Source organism: Apium graveolens, chromosome 2 (genome assembly GCF_009905375.1).
Source record: "Apium graveolens cultivar Ventura chromosome 2, ASM990537v1, whole genome shotgun sequence".
In the NCBI taxonomy this organism is placed as follows: domain Eukaryota; kingdom Viridiplantae; phylum Streptophyta; class Magnoliopsida; order Apiales; family Apiaceae; genus Apium; species Apium graveolens.
Genome location: NC_133648.1, coordinates 235045742 through 235067566, shown reverse-complemented (window position 1 = coordinate 235067566; position 21825 = coordinate 235045742). Strand labels below are relative to the sequence as shown.

Sequence of the window (21825 nt, the reverse complement as noted above, 5' to 3'; positions counted from 1 at the left end):
TTCCGGGTCGAAAAGAACCAACCGGGTCACGAAGAACACCGGTGGTTCTTCCCAGAATCCGGCCGCCATCGGCGCGGTTCCGGCAAACTCCGACGAGGACCAAGACCCCGTCTGTTGCCCTCGATTCATGTTGCAAAACACTCGCACATAACCCAGCAATTCAGAGATAGCAATAACACTGATCGATCATTCCGGTTTCATCAATTCCGGTTAAAAACTCCATTAAAACCGGTTACCACGAACACCAACTCCGACCAACTCGATTTACGTGATTCCGCAATCAAACAATAAACTTTTATACATAAATCGACTGTAAGAAACCTACTGAATCTATTGGTACCATCAAAACAATCCAACAATCAGCCAATAAGAAACCCCTAATTCGGGGGAATAAACCCTAAATTACGAATTTACAAATCACTAGTCGTTTGAATGATTTGAGGGCATAAACAGAAAGAACATGAAAATCTGAACATTTTGGTTACTCATACTTTAAATTCTGAAGTCTGCATCACCCTCAAATTTGGGTTTGATTCTCAGAACTTTTCAAGAACACCAAGAACACATATTCAAAGAATTTTCAGAAAATCAAACCTCAATTTCTATATGATACTGAACCCTATTTTTGAAGTATAATATACCAAATTGACCAGAAAAATATGCTCTACAACATGGAAGCATCAAATCACATCAACAACATCAAGAACAAATTTTCATAATTTAATTATCAAATAATTCGAATATAAATAATTAAATAAGAAAATTACCATGATTTCTGGAAAGAAACTGATGATTGATTCAGAAAGAAGATTTCGAGAGCTTCGTTTTGATATGCCGCACGCCCGAATCGGAATTCGATAACGTCTTCGTTCGTGTGTTTGATTCTCAGGAACGTATCGATTTCTCGGGTTTTTCTCTGTATTTACGGTATTTTAACTGGTTGCAAATGAATAAACGAAATAAACAAAATAAGAAATAGGCTATTTATATTTATGGAATATTGGATCGTTCGTGATCGTTTTGGGTCGTTAAATTAGTTGCTTAGCCGCTAAGTAACTGTAAAAACGATACAATTCAATACCAGAATTGGATAATTATCAAAACCGGGCTTTTTATAAAACACCATATACGAAAATAACGTAAAAATATCCCGTCTTTCGAGATTACGGGTTTTATTGATTACCGAAATAACTATCGTATTGAAAATATTGCGTCGGGCCGCGCACGAGTCAAACCGTAATCCGGATCGAAAAAGTCAAAACACGGAAAATGTCCAGAATTACCAGATTAGGTTAGGAAGGAGTTTTCGGAAGAGTTTCGGGTTGTAAAAACGCAAAACGGTTGAAGTTGGAAGATTCCCGGCTTTATAAAAAAAAATTATAATTATTCTGAAAATAATTAATAATTCATAAATCATTATAAAATCATATAACACTCCAAAAATTACCAGAAAAACACTACAATTATCTATATTTTGTTCTGGACATATAAAAATTCAAATATTCAAATAATGTCACATATAAACATTCAGATATCTATTCTACTTTTCAGATAATTCACCAAAAATTCACATAAAATAACATAAACAATTCCGAATAATAATAATAATATTTGAAAATATATGGGATATTACAATCTACCCCCCTTAACAGGATTCTGTCCTCAGAATCAGCCTAGGAAAATAAATGAGGATACTTGGATCGCATTTCGCTTTCCAATTCCCAAGTCGACTCTTCAACCTTGGGATTCCTCCACAAGACTCGCACTAAAGATACAGACTTATTCCTAAGTACTCTTTCTTTCTTATCTAAAATCTGTACTGGTTGCTCTACAAAAGATAAATCTGGTTGGATCTCGATTGGCTCATATTCTATCACATGGTTCGAATCAAGCAAATAATGCTTCAACATCGACACATGGAACACATTGTGAATATGTTGCATGTGAGGTGGTAATGCTAATTCATAAGCAACCTTTCCCACACGCTTCAAAATCTCAAAAGGACCAACATAACGCGGACTCAGCTTTCCTTTCTTCCCAAATCTTGATAGACCTTTCCAAGGAGAAACTTTTAATAGCACTGCTTCACCAACTTCAAATTCCATATCTTTTCTAGTAGGATCTGCATATTTACGTTGACGGTCTTGAGCTGCTGTTAATCTTTTCCGAATGAGTTCTATTTTCTCTTTTGTCTGCTGGATCAATTCTGGACCCAAAATCTTTCTCTCACCAACTTCTTCCCAACATATTGGAGATCTGCATCTTCTCCCGTACAAGGCTTCGTAAGGCGGCATTCCAATGCTGGCATGATAGCTGTTGTTGTAGGAGAATTCAACTAATGGCAAATGCTCGTCCCAACTCCCTTCAAAATCTAGTACACATACCCTCAGCATATCTTCAATAGTCTGAATCGTTCTTTCACTTTGACCGTCCGTCTGCGGATGATACGCGGTACTCATGTTCAGCTTCGTTTCGAGATAATCTTGAAAACTTCTCCAAAATCTTGAGTTAAATCGAGGATCTCTGTCTGAAACTATGGATACTGGAACTCCATGTCGTGTCACAATTTCTTTAAGATATAACCGTACCAATTTATCCATTGAGAATCTCTCGTTGATAGGAAGAAAATGCGCTGACTTCGTCAATCTGTCGATAAGAACCCAAATAGCATCATGATTCGCCCTGGTCCTCGGTAATCCGACTACAAAATCCATCGCTATATGCTCCCACTTCCATTCTGGAATATCCAATGGTTGTATTAATCCACTGGGCCTTTGATGTTCTGCTTTAACTCGCTGGCAAGTGTAACACTTACTTACCCATTCTGCAATTTCCTTCTTCATGCTTGGCCACCAAAAGTTTTTTCTTAAATCTCGGTACATCTTCGTACTCCCGGGATGAATTGAGTATCTAGAGTTGTGAGCGTCTCGAAGAATTTCATCTTTCAGCTCGGCTATGTTGGTTATCCATATTCTGGAAGAAAATCTTAATATCCCTTTATCATCCTTTTGACTCCCTGTTTCTTCTCCTGTCAAACTGTCTCGTTCATGGCTCATTACTTCCTCTTGACATCTTCTTATTTTCTCTAATAATTCTGGTTGAAAAGACATTGCACACAATACCTCTGTAGACATACTTGGAATACTAACCTCTATTTCCAGCTTATCGAATTCCCTGATTAATTCCTCGGATGAAGTTATCATGTTTAACCTTTCTTTTCTGCTCAGAGCGTCGGCCACCACATTTGCTTTGCCTGGATGATAATTAATAGTACAGTCATAGTCCTTGATCAATTCTAGCCATCTTCTCTGTCTCATGTTCAATTCCTTCTGGGTGAAGATATACTTTAAACTCTTGTGGTCCGTGTAGATCTCGCACTTTTCCCCATAAAGATAATGCCTCCATATCTTCAATGCAAACACTATAGCTGCCAATTCTAGATCATGCGTTGGATACTTTTCTTCATGTGGTTTCAACTGTCTTGAAGCATAGGCTATTACCTTGTCATGCTGCATCAAAACACATCCCAATCCTTTGTACGACGTATCACTGTAGATCACAAAATTTCCTTGTTCATCTGGCAAGACTAGTACTGGAGAAGATACTAATCTATTCTTTAATTTCTGGAAACTTTCTTCGCACTTCTCCTCCCATTCAAATTTCTGATTTTTCCTGGTGAGCTTTGTCAATGGCATAGCTATCTTCGCGAAATCCTGCACAAATCTTCTGTAGTAACCTGCTAATCCCATGAAACTTCTTACTTCTGTTGGTGTTTTTGGCCTCTCCCAGTTGATTATGGCTTCAACCTTTGCTGGATCCACTTCCACTCCTTTATTGCTAATCACGTGCCCAAGAAATCGTACTTCTTTTAACCAAAATTCACACTTGGATAACTTTGCGTACAATTTCTCCCATCGCAGTATTTCCAGAACTATCCCCAAATGCTCTGCATGCTCCTCTTCTGTTTTAGAATAGATCAAGATGTCGTCTATAAACACGATCACGAATTTATCCAAATACTTCTTAAATACTCGATTCATCAGATCCATGAAAGCTGCTGGTGCGTTGGTTAATCCAAATGTCATCACTAGAAACTCATAATGCCCATATCTGGTTCTAAATGCGGTCTTCGGAATGTCTTCAGGCTTGATCTTCAGTTGATGATATCCGGATCTTAAATCAATTTTAGAAAACCATATAGCGCCTTTCAATTGGTCAAACAGATCATCGATCCTCGGCAATGGGTATTTGTTCTTAATGGTCAGCTTGTTTAATTCTCGATAGTCAATACACAGTCGCATACTCCCGTCTTTCTTCTTGACAAACAGTACTGGTGCACCCCATGGGGATACACTGGGTCTTATAACTCTTTTCTTTAAAAGATCTTGCAGCTGAGATGCCAATTCTTTCATCTCCACTGGTGCCATCCGGTACGGGGCTTTAGAAACTGGTTCTGTTCCGGGTGCTAGATCAATCGCAAATTCAATTTCTCTGTCGGGAGGTAATCCTGGTAGATCATCTGGGAAAACATCTGAATATTCGTTGACAACTGGAATCGCTTCTAGTGCTGGAACTTCTTTACTGGTGTCTACCACATGGGCCAAATATGCTTCACAATTCTGACGCAATAACTTTTTCACTTGAGCGATCGCTAAGAACTTCTTCTCTTGCCTATTTCCTCGAAATATCACCTTCTTCTTACTACCCAAGGTCTGAAGTCTCACTTTCCTATTCTTACAATCAATTTGAGCGTTATTTTCTGACAACCAATCCATTCCAAAAATAACATCAAATTCTCCCAACTTAAAAGGTATCAAGTTGGCATAAAAATGATGTCCTCCTATTTCAATATCGCACCTCGGGCACACTCGGTCGACAAAAACTTGGTCCTTATTAGCTAACTCTATCATCAACGCTTGTTCTAACAACTTAACTTCGCAATGCAGTTTATCGACAAAACTTTGAGAAATAAATGATCTTGTAGCTCCAGAATCAAATAAAACTTTAACATCTATGGAGTTGACTGGAAGCGTACCTGCCACCACGTCTGAACTCTGAACAGCATCCTTCATAGTCATATTGAATGTCCTAGCCTTTGGCTGGTTCTTTGTTGGTGGTCCTTCAATCCTTGGCACATTAGCAGTTGGTTCAGTTGTCTGGCAGTCCCTGGCAATATGCCCCATCTTTCCACATTTAAAGCACAATATCCCTGATCTTTGAGCTGTAGTCTGACTTCGACACTCATTAGAATAGTGTCCCTTCTGATTACACTTATAACACAACACATTAGCCTTACAAATCCCAAAATGCCTTCTACCACAAAATTTGCACTCTGACGCAGGTGGACGATTGGGTCTCTGCTGATTTGAATTCTGAAAACGGTTCCCATTTCCTAGCTGTGGTTTCTTAAATCCCACACTCTTATTATCCTGAAACTCTGGCCTTTTATTGAAACGGCCCTGGAAGTTACCTTGTTGCTGGCCTCCCCCTGAGGTTTCTATTTTCCTTTTCTTCCCATCCTTCCCTTTTTGATACATATCACTCTTACTTTCAATCACCATTGCTTTCTGCACCACTGCCATATATGAAGTTAATTCAAACATGGCCACCCTATTCTGAATCCAAAATCTCAATCCCTGCTCAAACCTTCTTGCTTTCTTTTCATCCGTATCAACCTGGTCTGGCACGAACCTCGCTAATTCAGTAAACTTAGCTTCGTACTCAGCTACAGTAAGATCTCCCTGGGCTAAGTTCAAGAATTGGATCTCCATTTGATTCTTCATATACCTCGGAAAATACTTCTCTAGAAACAGCTCTGTGAATCTCTCCCAAGTTATAAACTCACCTCCTTCCAATGCTCCCGCGGATTCCCACCAATAGTTCGCCTCACCCTTCAGAAAGTAACTTGCAAACTTGGTCTTCTGCTCAGCTCCTGCTCCGACCAATTCAAAAGCCTTTTCCATTTCCTTAAGCCATGCATTGGCTTCCACAGGATCAGCACTTCCCTTGAACTCAGGTGGCTTCACTGCTTGAAACTGCTTAAAAGTCACTACAGGTGGTGCTGCTCGCTGCTGCTGTTGCTGTTGCTGTTGTTGTTGCTGCTGCGTAAGATGTAACATCTGCTGCTGCATCAGTCCCAACATCTGGATAATCGCTCTGTACGGCTCTCGGTATTACCCTCTCCTGAATTATTCCTTCTCTTTGGTGCCATTATTCTGGTAAGAAACAAGCAACATATATAATAATCTGTCAAGCATTGTGTCAAATATGTAGCAATTCCTTAGCATATCAAAATTCACAAACAATATCTCTTCCCTGAATATCATAAACTTGCTACCATATTAACACAAATGACATTATTATCACATAATCCTGCTTATTATCTCAAGAATAATAACACAAAGAAAATTTACCCCGAATTATCCGAACTTTTAAAATACTCTCTCGAAATCTTAACTAAACCAACAAAATAGCGGCAATGACACAAGGCCTAAAGCTAAACACAAAACAGGGAACTTAAATAACTTAACTATATCCTAACCCAATAACCTAAATTTAATCCTATAAAAGCTAGACTACACGCGCCTATCTTATGTGATCTTCCTATGACTCATCTATGACAATCCTAAGCCTGTTTCAGTGACCATAACCTGTAGCTCTGATACCAACCTGTGACGCCCTCCAAACCCGGGGTCTAGATTTGGGGGTCACTCGCCAATAAACCAAAATAAAATAATCACAGCGGAATAATATAATAAATACGACCCCTTTTTACCTACACTGGATCGATCACAGGTTATAGTATGGAACAGGCACTAATACAAACCAACTGTTATTACAGACCATAGTCTAATTAGTTTTACAACTTATTCAAATTTTATTACAAACCTCTAGACTAATTAAGCGTCCCAAACTGTCTACCTGGAAACACACCAACTATTTACAAGCACAAAACCTCTGGTCAGACCTGGAACTTAAGCTTACTCTGGCCTAGCTGAAAGAATCAAGATATGAAACAAGTATGAGCGAACGAAATGCTCAGCAAGTAATAAATAGCTTATGATTTAGAATAACAACAGTATATCTGATGAACAAAACCAACTAAGCTAACTGAACAGTATCAAAACTGATAAAAATTTGATAATAAACAACATTTGCAATATATTATGTTTTGGGACTGGAATCCTCGAACGACGGTGTGTTGCCGCCGGTGATCAGCCGCGGAGCAACACCGGTATGCCGAAGCATATCCAACTAAACAAAAGGTACCCAAGGCACATATTGGCCTAGCAAGGTGTTATATCCTGTATAATACATAGCTCACACTGGACCGCCGCCACGGCCTCTTACGCAACCATCCAACCCATAAAAACAATTTTCCGCCAAAAGAGTTGAATCAAATGACATCCTTAACCACATAACTCCCCATTTCTCATGGTCCGGAGTTTTCTCAACAACCAATGGCGAAATAACCAGAACAATTAGTTATTCGCTAATCTCAATTCAAAGCTTTGCCGTATAGAGTAATTCATAGCGAAACATAAAACGTTTAACTATTCTGAACTTAGAATAGTATGGATATTGAAAGAATAAAGTTCAGAGTCAATATCAATTGAATGATAAATAAAGATATAGGTACTTGTATAATATGATTAGAAATGAACGTCACTTGAACGATAAGTGAAGTTAGGGTACTTGCCTGGTATGCTCAATAACCTCTTACTTTAACTCTGCTTCTAACTGCTGGCTACTATCTTCGTCTAACACTTGACTGCACTCCTTGCTACTCGATTCTATAAACAAAAAGACTATCTTAATTGACAGAACTAAACTCAATCGACGTAACTCTACGTCTTGACATCTCCCCGACCATTTATAACTAAGCATGGCATATTAAACTGTAAACAAATAGCATACTTATCACATAACACATAATCATGACATTTGTATAACACGTAATCTCATAACTCATGCAATACATAATTCAGATCATTAAAAGATACGTCTCAGTGCGCTCAGAATGAAAATCAGGTCAATATTAGCATTTATTGATCAAATACCGACTCAAACTGATATACAAATTAAATGATATTGCAATATAAAAGAAATTAGGTCTCAAAAGTATTTTTATTGAAAGCGCAATATTTTTCTGAGTCTGTACGCGTTCGTTTCGTATTAAACGGACAAACGGTCGATTTATTATGAATTTTTGAACATTTTTCGGAATAAAACGGGTCTCCAAATCATTTAATAATTAAATAATAGGGCTCGAATACTCGAAAATAATTTTATAAAAATTATCGAGCCGGGAAAATAATTTAAAATAATATTTTAAGGCTCGAAACTATTTTTCGGAATTTTTAAATTAATAATAAATAATTAAATCTAATTAAATAATCAATTAAAATTAATTAATAACTAATTAAATTAATTAATCAATTAATATTTAAATTAATTGACTAATTAAATAATTAATTATCAACTAAAATTAATTAACTAAATAATTTGGATTTATTTTGAATAAAAAAATAAATTTTCAGAATTAAAATCTTGAATTTTCAAAACAAAATAAATTTTTTTAGAAATTAAAATAGGATTTTTGAATTATTTTAAAACTGAATTTTCAGAAACATAATTTGGAAAATGGAATTGGGGAAATCTGGATCGAAACCGGGTCATGGCGGGTCGAACTTCCGGGTCGAAAAGAACCAACCGGGTCACGAAGAACACCGGTGGTTCTTCCCAGAATCCGGCCGCCATCGGCGCGGTTCCGGCAAACTCCGACGAGGACCAAGACCCCGTCTGTTGCCCTCGATTCATGTTGCAAAACACTCGCACATAACCCAGCAATTCAGAGATAGCAATAACACTGATCGATCATTCCGGTTTCATCGATTCCGGTTAAAAACTCCATTAAAACCGGTTACCACGAACACCAACTCCGACCAACTCGATTTACGTGATTCCGCAATCAAACAATAAACTTTTATACATAAATCGACTGTAAGAAACCTTCTGAATCTATTGGTACCATCAAAACAATCCAACAATCAGCCAATAAGAAACCCCTAATTCGGGGGAATAAACCCTAAATTACGAATTTACAAATCACTAGTCGTTTGAATGATTTGAGGGCATAAACAGAAAGAACATGAAAATCTGAACATTTTGGTTACTCATACTTTAAATTCTGAAGTCTGCATCACCCTCAAATTTGGGTTTGATTCTCAGAACTTTTCAAGAACACCAAGAACACATATTCAAAGAATTTTCAGAAAATCAAACCTTAATTTCTATATGATACTGAACCCTATTTTTGAAGTATAATATACCAAATTGACCAGAAAAATATGCTCTACAACATGGACGCATCAAATCACATCAACAACATCAAGAACAAATTTTCATAATTTAATTATCAAATAATTCGAATATAAATAATTAAATAAGAAAATTACCATGAATTCTGGAAAGAAACTGATGATTGATTCAGAAAGAAGATTTCGAGAGCTTCGTTTTGATATGCTGCACGCCCGAATCGGAATTCGATAACGCCTTCGTTCGTGTGTTTGATTCTCAGGAACGTATCGATTTCTCGGGTTTTTCTCTGTATTTACGGTATTTTAACTGGTTGCAAATGAATAAACGAAATAAACGAAATAAGAAATAGGCTATTTATATTTATGGAATATTGGATCGTTCTGGATCGTTTTGGGTCGTTAAATTAGTTGCTTAGCCGCTAAGTAACTGTAAAAACTGATACAATTCAATACCAGAATTGGATAATTATCAAAACCGGGCTTTTTATAAAACACCATATACGAAAATAACGTAAAAATATCCCGTCTTTCGAGATTACGGGTTTTATTGATTACCGAAATAACTATCGTATTGAAAATATTGCGTCGGGCCGCGCACGAGTCAAACCGTAATCCGGATCGAAAAAGTCAAAACACGGAAAATGTCCGGAATTACCAGATTAGGTTAGGAAGGAGTTTTCGGAAGAGTTTCGGGTTGTAAAAACGCAAAACGGTTGAAGTTGGACGATTCCCGGCTTTATAAAAAAAATTATAATTATTCTGAAAATAATTAATAATTCATAAATCATTATAAAATCATATAACACTCCAAAAATTACCAGAAAAATACCACAATTATCTATATTTTATTCTGGACATATAAAAATTCAAATATTCAAATAATGTCACATATAAACATTCAGATATCTATTCTACTTTTCAGATAATTCACCAAAAATTCACATAAAATCACATAAACAATTCCGAATAATAATAATAATATTTGAAAATATATGGGATATTACACTAGGTCTAGATATATCTCTCGGGACAAACTGAGGCACTAGTGGGGGAGGTAAGGGAGTCTCCTCTGCTACAACATCTAGTGTCCTCTCTGAGTCTGAGCTGTCTGAATCAGATCTGTTCTCTCGGGATGGAGAATTGGATATCACTATGGGCCACTACCAATAATATAAATATATAGGATAGACACAATAAGGTTTAAGGCAGTTCTATCAAAACATCAATAGATGCCAGGGTAATGCCTTCGGAACCCTCGACTGACTCTTAGGTTTGCTCCTCTAAATAAGTTGCTGACTCACACCTTTAGACATAATTTTTATACCCTTTTGACTCGATTCCCAACCTAAATCAGGGACTTGAACCTGTAGCTTGATACCAACTGTGACGGCCTCAACCCCGGGGTCAGGATTTAACGTCACTAAATATAACAAACCACAAATATAAATTATGAGATTATTAATAATACACTAACACGACCCCAAAATAAAGATCTGATTCAGGTTCAAGTATGATTTAAGCTACTCACTATTACACAACCATTTATTAAAAGTCTGACACACTAACTTATTCAGCAACTCATCAGACCGTACATGGTCTGATATAAACTACCTTAGAGGAGCCGGGATCGGAAGGGGCTGAAACTTTGTTCTAACCAGGTCTTATATATATATATATATATATATATATAACAGGTTGCAAGGGTGATCATATAATCGCTCAGCAAGTACCAACATATGAATATCAGAGTAAAGCAGTAATGTAAATAGTATAGGAACAGAACTATAAAATGATACAAAAATAAAAACCTGTAAATCATTTCAAATTTCTATCAAAACAACAATAAAAAAACTGGATATCACTGACTAGCATGCTCTTAATAAAACAACATAGTTGTGTGTTGTGTAAACATCAGAGTCAAATTTTAGCATGTTATTCACATTTATAATTCAACTGTATAAATCACTGTCTCCATCACGGGAATCACAAAACCAAATTAGATACATAATGAATATGTGAAGACAGCTGATCAGGCTATCAACACCAGACGGCTCCATCTGCCATCCCATAAACCTGTTCCGGAACTCAGAGACTAGCTAGGTCTCTGACCTTCTGGACTAATCGGTTATGTAGTGCGCGCAACCGAGTTAGCCGCTTACGCAAACTCAATAGGCCACCCTGGCCCCTATGCATCCAATATCTGATCATTTTATCTAGTTTTCAAATCACTTATACCTATCTTAGTTTAAAAATCGATCATTTAACATCACACGTAAAATTAATCACAAAATCATTTGCATTCGGAGATAGGCACATTTTCAAAGTTACTTTTCACCAAAATAGATTTTAAACAAATAATTATACCTACAGCGGATACGTAACTTAAAACATTTATGTTCCTGTAACAGAATAAACAACAGTTTATTCATATATACTGAACCATAAATGTATGCTCCGGGGTACTTGCCTTGCGATGATTTCTCGGGATTCCTAGGGTAGGTACGCTCGACTGGCTTTAGTCCTCGCGAACTCTGAATGGGATCTACAGTAATAGATTAACCTAATTAGTTATACCGACATGCTTGATATCCTCGAACTTAACTAACCCAATCCGATATCCCATCTCATGTAATGTATATACATATATTCACGTAACGATATTTATGATAACAAAACAATTAATATAATATAGTACGCTTCACATATTTTAAATAATTTTAGGAAAAATTTGGACAGCTACTCCTCTATTTATTGGACTACCCGTCGAAACATAATCGACGTCCAATTCCCAACAATCACAATTTTACAATTTACGCCATAATACGAATTTTATAATAAATAAGTATTTACATTCCAAAAAATAATTATACGAATTACTTTATTTATTTTATAAATTTAGGACTCAGAATTAATCATCACCATCCACCATCGACTCGTCGAGACTCATCGTCGACGGCGACAAAATTTATTGGTGCCCGAAAATATTCGGGTGTCCGAATAAATTTCACCGATTAAAATCATTTCCCGCACGAAATATAATATAATATCATGAAACTTTAATCAATAATTCCCTGTAGAAAAAGGGAATAAAATTAAAATTATATCAACCAAATTTAACTGCAAGCACTCGACCCAACAAGAGCCCAACAACAAAGCCCAACACAGAAGCCCAACACAAAAACACAGGAACCACAGCCAACAAACACGCGGCCATGCACCGCCGCACACACCTACACACACGAACATATGCACACAACACACACACACACGATTACGCACATACACAATAGCACATATATACATACAGGAGTATATATACAGTAACAAGCAGGCAAACAAAACCCACCGGAAAACCAAGGGTGGCGGCCTGAAACACGAAAATAGAGGGCAAAGGAGGGGGGAAACGAAGAAGAGGGAGAGAGGGAGGGAAGAGAGATATGAAAGAAAATTAGAGAAATCGAGAGGGATTCGAGAGGGAAGCGAGAGATTTCGAGAGAGACAGCCGAGATGAGAGAGAGAAATTACAGAAATTGATTTGGAAATTAACTGGGTTGTTTACACGTATCAATTAAACCGGATATGTGTCAATTTCTTTTATATTATATTGACACGTGTCCCTGTAATATGCGGAAGCCCGAATTTGACTCGATTTATGCATTTTATCGAACAAAGCGACGATTAAAAATGAGCCGAAAAATTATCAATTAAATACTAAAATTCTTGAAATATTCGAAAGTTAATAAAATAAAGTTTCATAATTAAATACGAATTATTTCAACGCGCACTATATCTATATTTGACAAATTAACGAATAAACGCGCGGGTGAATTTAATCATAAAAAATCCCGAAATAATTTTAAAATTCTCGAAATATTAAAAACTATATAAAATATAAGTTTCATAATTTTTTAAGCATCCTGGAATTAAATACTAAATTTTCAAATAAATACAATCAGAAAATCATTTCAAGATATATAATTAAGGAAATATTGAATTCTAAATTTTATAAAATCCCAAAAAATAATTATTGAAATTATAAAACCATAAAAACAATTTTAGAGACAATCCAAATATTTATAGAAATAAATCTGCAATAAAACCACTTTTTTAAAAAGTGAAACAAAACAATACAGCTCAATAATTAATTATACAATTAATCCTCACACACCAAAATCACATATAAATTGTAATAAACAGCACACAGCTGACAGAACTAATACACATATTTTATTTACTCAATTATTCAATAATTACATATTAAAATAATACAAAAATATACGAGTCGTTATATTCTTTGTTGATAAACATTTGTGGGACATAGAAGTATTGTTTTCTTGGTAATCTGACTACTTGAATCCCTATAACTTGGTATCAGAGCTACTATTTATTTAGTAGTGATATGGATTCCGGTAGTGGTAGTTCGATGATAAAATTGACATCAACCAATTATTCAATTTGGAGGCCGATGATGGAAGACTTGTTAAATTGCAAAGATTTGTTTGATCCACTTGAGATAACAAAATATGCAGATGGTACCATATCTATATCATCCAAACCAGAAAAGATGGAAGAGAGAGAATGGGAAAAATTTATGAAGAAGACTTTGGGAACTATTCTCCAATGGGTTGATATCAGTATATTCAACCATGTTTCTTATGAGTCGGATCCATATGAATTGTGGAAGAAATTGGAAAGTATTTACGAAAGAAAGAGTGCTCATAACAAGGCTTCGTTGATTAAGAAACTTGTAAATTTAAAGTTGAAAAGTGCAAAGTCAGTTTCTGAACATCTTAGTGATTTTCAAGATATTATTAACAAGTTAACAACTATGAAGATTGTTCTTGATGATGAGTTGCAGGCACTATTCTTGTTGAGTTCTTTTCCAGATAGTTGGGAAACTTTGGTTATGACTATTAGTAACTCCGCGCTCGATGGTGTGCTTTCTTTGGATATGATGAAATATCACATGTTCAACGAGGAAACACGAAGAAAAGAGATGGGATTTGACAATTCTCATACTCTTGTTGTTGAGAACAGAGGTAGAAGCAAAAGTAGATGTGTCAAAGGACATGGCAACTCCAAGGCGAGGTCCAAGTCTCGAGATGGGAAAGAGACAAGGACGTGTCACTACTGCAACAAGCCTCGTCATATCAAGAAGTATTATTTCTGCTGGAAGAAAGAACATGGAAAAAAGCAAGATGCATAAAAGGATGAAGATGACAAAAATAGTGTTGTAGTTGTTACAGAAAGTGATAATGGTGTCACTTTAATTTGTGCAGCTAGCGAGTGTCTTCATATTGATGGTTCAGATTCAGAATGACTTGTGGATATAGGTGCTTCGTATCATTATATTCCTAAGAAGGAATATTTCCTAAACTATCAAGCTGGTGATTTTGGTAATGTCAAGATGGGAAATCAGAGTTCAGCAAATATAGTTGGATTAGGTGATATTCGTGTGAAGATAAGTGTTGGGTGCATGCTTACATTGAAGAATGTATGCCATATTCCTGATCTGTGAATTAATTTGTTATCTGCAAATGTCCTTGATCAAGAAGGATTCAAGCATACTTTTGGCGGTGCGAAATGGAAATTGTCCATATGATTAATGATTGTTGCTCGAGCTCAGTTGTGTTGTTCTTTATATAAAACATACTTGGAAGTATGTTACAGGTGAGCTGAATGTTGTAGAATAAAAGAACTCTCCTAACTTTTGGCACTGGAGATTGGGGCACATGAGTGGTAAGGGATTAAAAATTTTATCATGAAAATCACGCATTCCTCTTGATAAAACTGTTTCTCTTGACCCTTGTGATCATTGTCTGGCAGGAAAACAACATAGAGCTTCTTTTACTAGAAAGTCTACGAGAAGACAACAAAAGTTGGATTTAGTATATTCTGATATTTGCGGTCCTATTGAGGTGGAGTCTTTGGGTGCAAAAAAATATTTTGTTACTTTTATTGATGATGCTACACAGAAGACTTGGGTATATATGTTAAAGAGAAAAAATGAAGTGTTTGAGGTTTTTCAAAAGTTTCATGCGATGGTAGAAAGGGAAATCGAAAGAAAGCTTAAATGTCTTCGAACGGATAATGGTGGTGAGCATACTTCCTCTGAATTCAAAAATTATTGCTCACAACATGGTATTAGACATGAAAAGACAGTGCCCCGTACACCACAATATAGTGGTGTCGCAGAGAGGATGAATCAAACCATTATGGAGAAAGTTAGGTGTATGCTTAAAATGTCTAATCTACCTAAGACATTTCGGGGCGAAGCTGTGAATTGTGCAGTGTACTTGATCAACCGAGCTCCGTAGGTCCCTCTTGAATTTGATATTCCGGAAAGAGCATAGAAAGGTCATGATTCTGCTTATTCACACTTGAAAGTTTTTGAATGCAAGGCATACATGCTTGTGCCAAATGAGCAGAGATCAAAACTAGATTCCAAGACTACTCCATGTGTGTTTGTTGGTTATGGAGATGAAGAATACGGTTTTAGACTCTATGACCCAGAGAAAAAGAAGACAATTAGAAACAGAGATGTGGTTTTCTTTGAGCACGAAAAAGGTGCAGATTTGCTGAGTACAAGGTACAACTGTGCTTCAGATTTATCTATCAGAATTGATGATCTGTTTTCTTCTCCTACTTCTATTTCTAATGAGAAGCTAACAAATGATAATTCTGAGGTTACATATGATAATGTTGAGGAGGCACAACTTGATACTGATGGTGATAGCATACCAGAATTTCATGATGATGAAGTCGCATCTAATCTTGATGACAACTTACATGATGTTCAAAATGAAGAGGAAGAAGTTCTTGAACAGGGGGGCAACATATTCCTCAAGTAGAGGAAGCTCAAGTACGAAGATCAACAAGAGATCGAAGACCTTCTACAAAATATTCAAGTTTAGAATTTATTCTAGTTACTGATGAGGGTGTCCCGGAGAATTATCAAGAAGTGTTGTCACATAAAGAGAAAGAATTTAGGATCGATTCCATGAGGGATGAGATGGATTCCTTGAAAGAGAATGAAAGATATGAGCAAGTGAAGCCTCCCAAGGGAAAGAAAGTCTTGAAAAATAGATGGGTTTTCAAGAATAAGATAGATGGTGAGAAGACGGTGAAGCGTAAAGCCAGACTTGTGGTAAAGGGATACAACTAGAAAAGGGCATTAATTTTGATGATATCTTCTCTCCGGTTGTCAAGATGACTCTTATCAAAACTGTATTGGGTTTAACTGTAAGTCTTAATCCTGAATTGGAGCAGCTTGATGTAAAAACTACTTTCTTACATGGTAATTTGCAGGAAGAGATATACATGGAGCAACCCGAACGTTTTATAGAAAAGGAGAAAGAAAAACTAGTTCGTAAGTTGAAGAAGAGTCTTTATGGGCTAAAGTAGGCACCAATGCAATGGTATCGAAAATTTGATTCATTTATGATATCAAAAGGTTACCAACGACTTCGGCTGATCTTTGTGTGTATTTCAGAATGTTCCCTGGAGCTAATTTTGTAATCCTTTTTCTATATGTAGATAATATGTTGATTGTTGGACAAGATGCTGAGATGATTAATAATTTGAAAAAAGATTTGCCCAAGTCATTTGATATGAAAAATTTGGGTCGTGCAAAATAAATTTTATGAATGGAAATTGCCCGTGACAGGAAATAATAAGACTGATTTGGGTCACTTTAACCCTCAATTTTATCATAATAAGAGAAGAAGAAAGGGTGGAGTCCTAACACGTCCCGTGGTTTTTACTCTTCACACTGAAGAGGTTTTCCACGTATAATTTGTTGTGTCATTAGATTTTATGCTTGTTATTTTTTTACATTGTTTTGTTCTTTGTTGATAAACATTTGTGGGACATAGAAGTATTGTTTTCTTTGTAATCTGACTATTTGAATCCCTATACTTATGTCAGCGGGGGCTATATGAAACAGTCTAATTAAGATCAGATTTTTATAACCAACTTGAACTCAAAAAAGTTAAGCAACATAATTTAAATTGAACATTTTATTGATCTGCATTCTTTGTCCAAACAAGTAAAAATGAGCCCAACTCTAATTTGTTCGTGAACGATTTAGTTGAGCCTGCATCCGGTTTCCAAAAACCAACTTTTTAGTTAAATTTATGACCAAAATTAATGTAAAATTTTTGGTTTTAAAAACTGTAACCATGATAATTAAGAAAGGTAATATGATAATAATAGTATGAAATTATTATTTTTTGACGAACAAGCGAAAATTTTATTAAAATATTAAAATACAGCTGAAACAAATCTCCGAACTGTCAAATACAATCTGATTTTTAAACAAAAAATAAGGTAAACAAATAACTGTTTTATTTTCAGATCGCTTAACATTAGAATGCAAATTTTTTGATTTAAAAAGTATTATAATGACATCTTGAACTCCGACATACACCACTTGTAAAACCAGTTACATTACAAGTAAGTGACCTTTACACATATATAAAGTGAGTTTGAGGAACTAAAGTGTGTTTTTGCATTAAGTGTTTAAAGAGATATTAATAACATTTATTAATAAGTGGATCCCTTTTTAAGTGGTGCACAAGTATTAATTTTGGTTTCACAAATTTTTGTTACCACCAACTTTTCGTTTCACTTATTCATTCATGTATATCTTATAATTTGTAGGTCTTTTATTCTACTAAAACTTTTGATTACAACCTTTATTCTATACTTATATATATTTTATGATCCTATTAAGTTTAGTTTTACTAGCTTTGTACTCGTGCCGAGCACGGGATGATTATCTTTTTTTCATATAATTTTTTTTGAACATTTTTTAAAAATAATTTTTAATATAATAATTTTATTCCCTGAAAAAAATTATATTTTTTGAAAATAATATATTTTTCAAAAAATTGTACTTTTTGTACCTATATATTTAGTTATTATTGTATTTTTATATTTCACCTTGATAGCCTAAATATAACATATGTGTTATGATTTATTTTGTTCTTCGTTGTTTAATTTTTTCACATTTTAAATATGTAAGGAGAATATGTTAATCATACCACATAATATATCTATATAATTATTTTTCTTTCATTTATATATTTTATTTTCAGGAATTTTATAAAAGATTGAAAAGTTATTTGAGATTTCATTTTGTTGTGTTTGTAACAATATTTTATATTTTTTTCGATTCTAGTAATGATTTTGAAAAAAATACTTTACATCTAATTGTCATAATACTTTTTTTACCAATCAATCGTCATAGTACTTTTAAATGTATTTTTTATATTTGTATTTCAAATTTGAATTATAATAGTTTTTATTATTATTATATTTCTTCCTAGTTTTAATATTTTATATGATTCATTACTTTAAATTTTTAAAAGATAATCGGTAATTTCTTATTTTACAAAATGAAATAAAACATATGTAATATTTTATACCTAAATTCAATCTAAATGTGTTCCTCAATTCATAACATAAAAATTAAAATTATCAATTTAAAAATATCTTAAATCAAATTTAATCATTACAATATTTTTAAGAAAATGAGGCTACTTTAACCCGATTAACAAATGATTTATTGATTGTTACTTATATTTATTTTTAGTAAGATAATTGGTGCTTGTAATATATATAACACTTTTAACATTATTTTATATCATTTAAGAATATAAAATTATAGTTCAATTTCTTAATTAATTATCTATTGTGTTTGTTATACAGATTATTAAATATTATAACAAAATATTAGAATAAATGTAATAAATATAATCTATAATATATTTTATTAAATATGTATTTTAATTTTAAACTGCAATAGATTTATTATTATTATATGTATTCCTTGTTTTTATGTTTTTGTGGATTCATGTGTTCAAAAATTTTTAAAAGACAAATCATAATTTTCCCTTTTTACAAATGAAACAAAACAATGTAATATTTATACCTAAGTATAATTTAAGTGTTTTCGTTATTTTATAAGATACAAATGAAAATTATTTATTCAAAAATATTTTAAATCAAACTTACCCACTCCAATGTTTTTTTAAAAAAAATGATACAACTTTAACCCGATTATGAATGATTTGTTAATTGTTACTTATATTTATTTTTATTAAGATAAGTGTTGTTTGTATTATATATATATAATATATCATACTTTTAATATTATTTTATATCAGTTAGAAATATATTATTATAATTCAATTTTTAATTAATTGCCTATTGTGTTTGTTATACGGATAATTAGATATTATAGTAGAAATCGAGGGCTTAATTGGTTATCATGGGGCAACATGTGTATGTCTAAAATGAAGGGAGGTCTTGGCTTTAGAGATCTTTATGGTTTCAATATTGCTCTTCTTGGCAAGCATTGCTAGAACTTTATAAACAATCCTCAGTCGCTGGTTTCCAGAATTTATAAGGAACGCTATTTCTCGAACACAACCATGTTGGGGGTTAAGAAAGGTGGGAATTCAAGTTTTATCCGGAAGGGGATTATGACAGCAAAAACTGAACTATAGAAAGGCTTCAGGTGGATCATGGGAGATGGAGAAAGTATAAATGCAACTAAAGATCCATGGCTTCATTTAAAGGCTGACTTCTGTGTTGAAAATAGTCACATCTATTCAGGGAGAGATGAGTTAGTGTCTGCTTATATTAAGCAAGATACGAGGGAGTGGAATATCCCTTTAATCACAGAGAAATTTGTATCTGAGGATGTTCAAGCTATTCTATTTGTTCCCATTCCTCAAAGACGTACGAGGGATAGACTGGTGTGGTCTCACTCGACAACAGGTGTTTACTCAGCTAAGGAGGGCTATAGGTTTTGGCAAAATCAGGCAAATGTTGGTATTAATATTCTGCAAAGTCACGGCTGGCAGAGAATATGGAAATTATTCATCCCTCATAAAATAAAGATCTTCATTTGGAGGTTCTGTCATAATATTCTACCAGTCCGTTGGAAACTCAGGTCGAGAGGAGTTCAGCTACCTATAACATGCCCGATATGCATGGATGACATCGAACACCTTTCTCATATGTTTTTTGATTGTCATTTTGTTATGCAGTGTTGGAATTATGTAGGTCTGGTTTATGACATGTAGGAAGTTCAGGACGTTACTATATGGTTGTTGGGAAAACTATCGACAGCTAGGGACGAAGAACTCAGGAAGATATGTACAACTCTCTGGGATCTGGTTTTGGAGAAATAAAAAAGTCTGGGAGGATAAGAGTACCACACCTACAATAGCCATGGATAGCAGTTTGAAGATTGTTGCAGACTGGAGAGATGTGAGGGCAAAAAATAAGACAAACAGTAGTGTTCCCAAGAGTAAGCAAGGATCCCAAAGGTGTCGTTGGGTAGCTTCAGGGGAAGGCATTCTGAAATTAAATATGGATGCATCTTTGTTCAGTGGTGCACCAGACTTCACAGTGGGAATGGTTTCGAGAGATCATAAGAATACTTTCTTGGTAGGACGTACTAGTTGTTTTAGAGCACCAGTATCAGTGTTTGAAGAGGAGGCGATAGGTGTTCGAGAAGCACTGTCATGGGTCAAGGACATGCAGTTTAATGCTTGCAAGGTCGAGTTAGAAACAGACTCTCTGTTGGTGGTGCAAGGAATCAAAAACTCAGTCATTAATCTACTTGAAGTGGGGGAAGTTCTTGAGCAATGTCGAAGATATCTTAGAGAGTTAGAAGGAATTTCCATTCATTTCATCAGGAATCAAGCTAATAGGGTAGCACACAAGTTTTCTAGAATAACCTGTTTAGTTAATTGCCATCATGTTTTTACATCTCCTCCTGTTAATCTGGTGGAGACTCTTGTATTGGATTCTCATTATTAATGAAATTTGGTTATTTTCAAAAAAAAAATACATGAATCAAATAAATATAGTCTATATTATAGCCCTGCTTAATTAGCGCGTGCAACCCAGCCTCGGAACAAATCATACCACCAAAACCCCCTTAATCGAACTATAATAGTTTTTGTTATGTTATACTTCTACATATCTTATTATGATTCTATTACATTTTATTTTATTTTTGTTTCTGTTTATTTCATTTTATTTTTGTTTCACCCTTATGGCTTTAACTTTGTATTCCAACTTCCCTAATTCAATATATTATACATACTATAACAAAGATTTAGGCGCTAAAAAGACCCCACTAGCTATTTGAAAAAACTTCTCATTTTGATGAAAAGTAAATATATATATATATATATATTTTTAACCTTTTTGAATCATATACTTCTTTTAATATAATAATTATAATTCTATTTTAATTATACTTCTTGATTTCTAAGCAACACCAAGACCATTCTAATTCCATATATTAATATACATACTTAACAGACTCATATTTGAAAATATATTATTTTTAGCCGCATTTATTTAGTATAATTATTAGAATTATATTTTAAGTATACTTCTTGATTTCTAAGTATTACTCATTTATATTTTACTTATACTTCTTGATTTCTAAGTATCACCTATGTTTTCTTCTTTAGTTTCT

The 21825-nt window shown here is 34.4% G+C and overlaps 1 protein-coding gene across 1 annotated transcript; it reads left to right on the top strand.

Moving 5' to 3' along the window:
• Nucleotides 1-19849: 19849 nt before the first annotated feature.
• On the top strand, nt 19850-21155 carry LOC141697913 (uncharacterized). The gene is made up of 2 exons (XM_074502476.1): nt 19850-20149; nt 20394-21155. The coding sequence occupies exons 1-2, from the start codon at nt 19850-19852 to the stop codon at nt 21153-21155; spliced, it is 1062 nt and encodes a 353-aa protein (XP_074358577.1).
• The last annotated feature ends 670 nt before the right edge of the window (nt 21156-21825 follow it).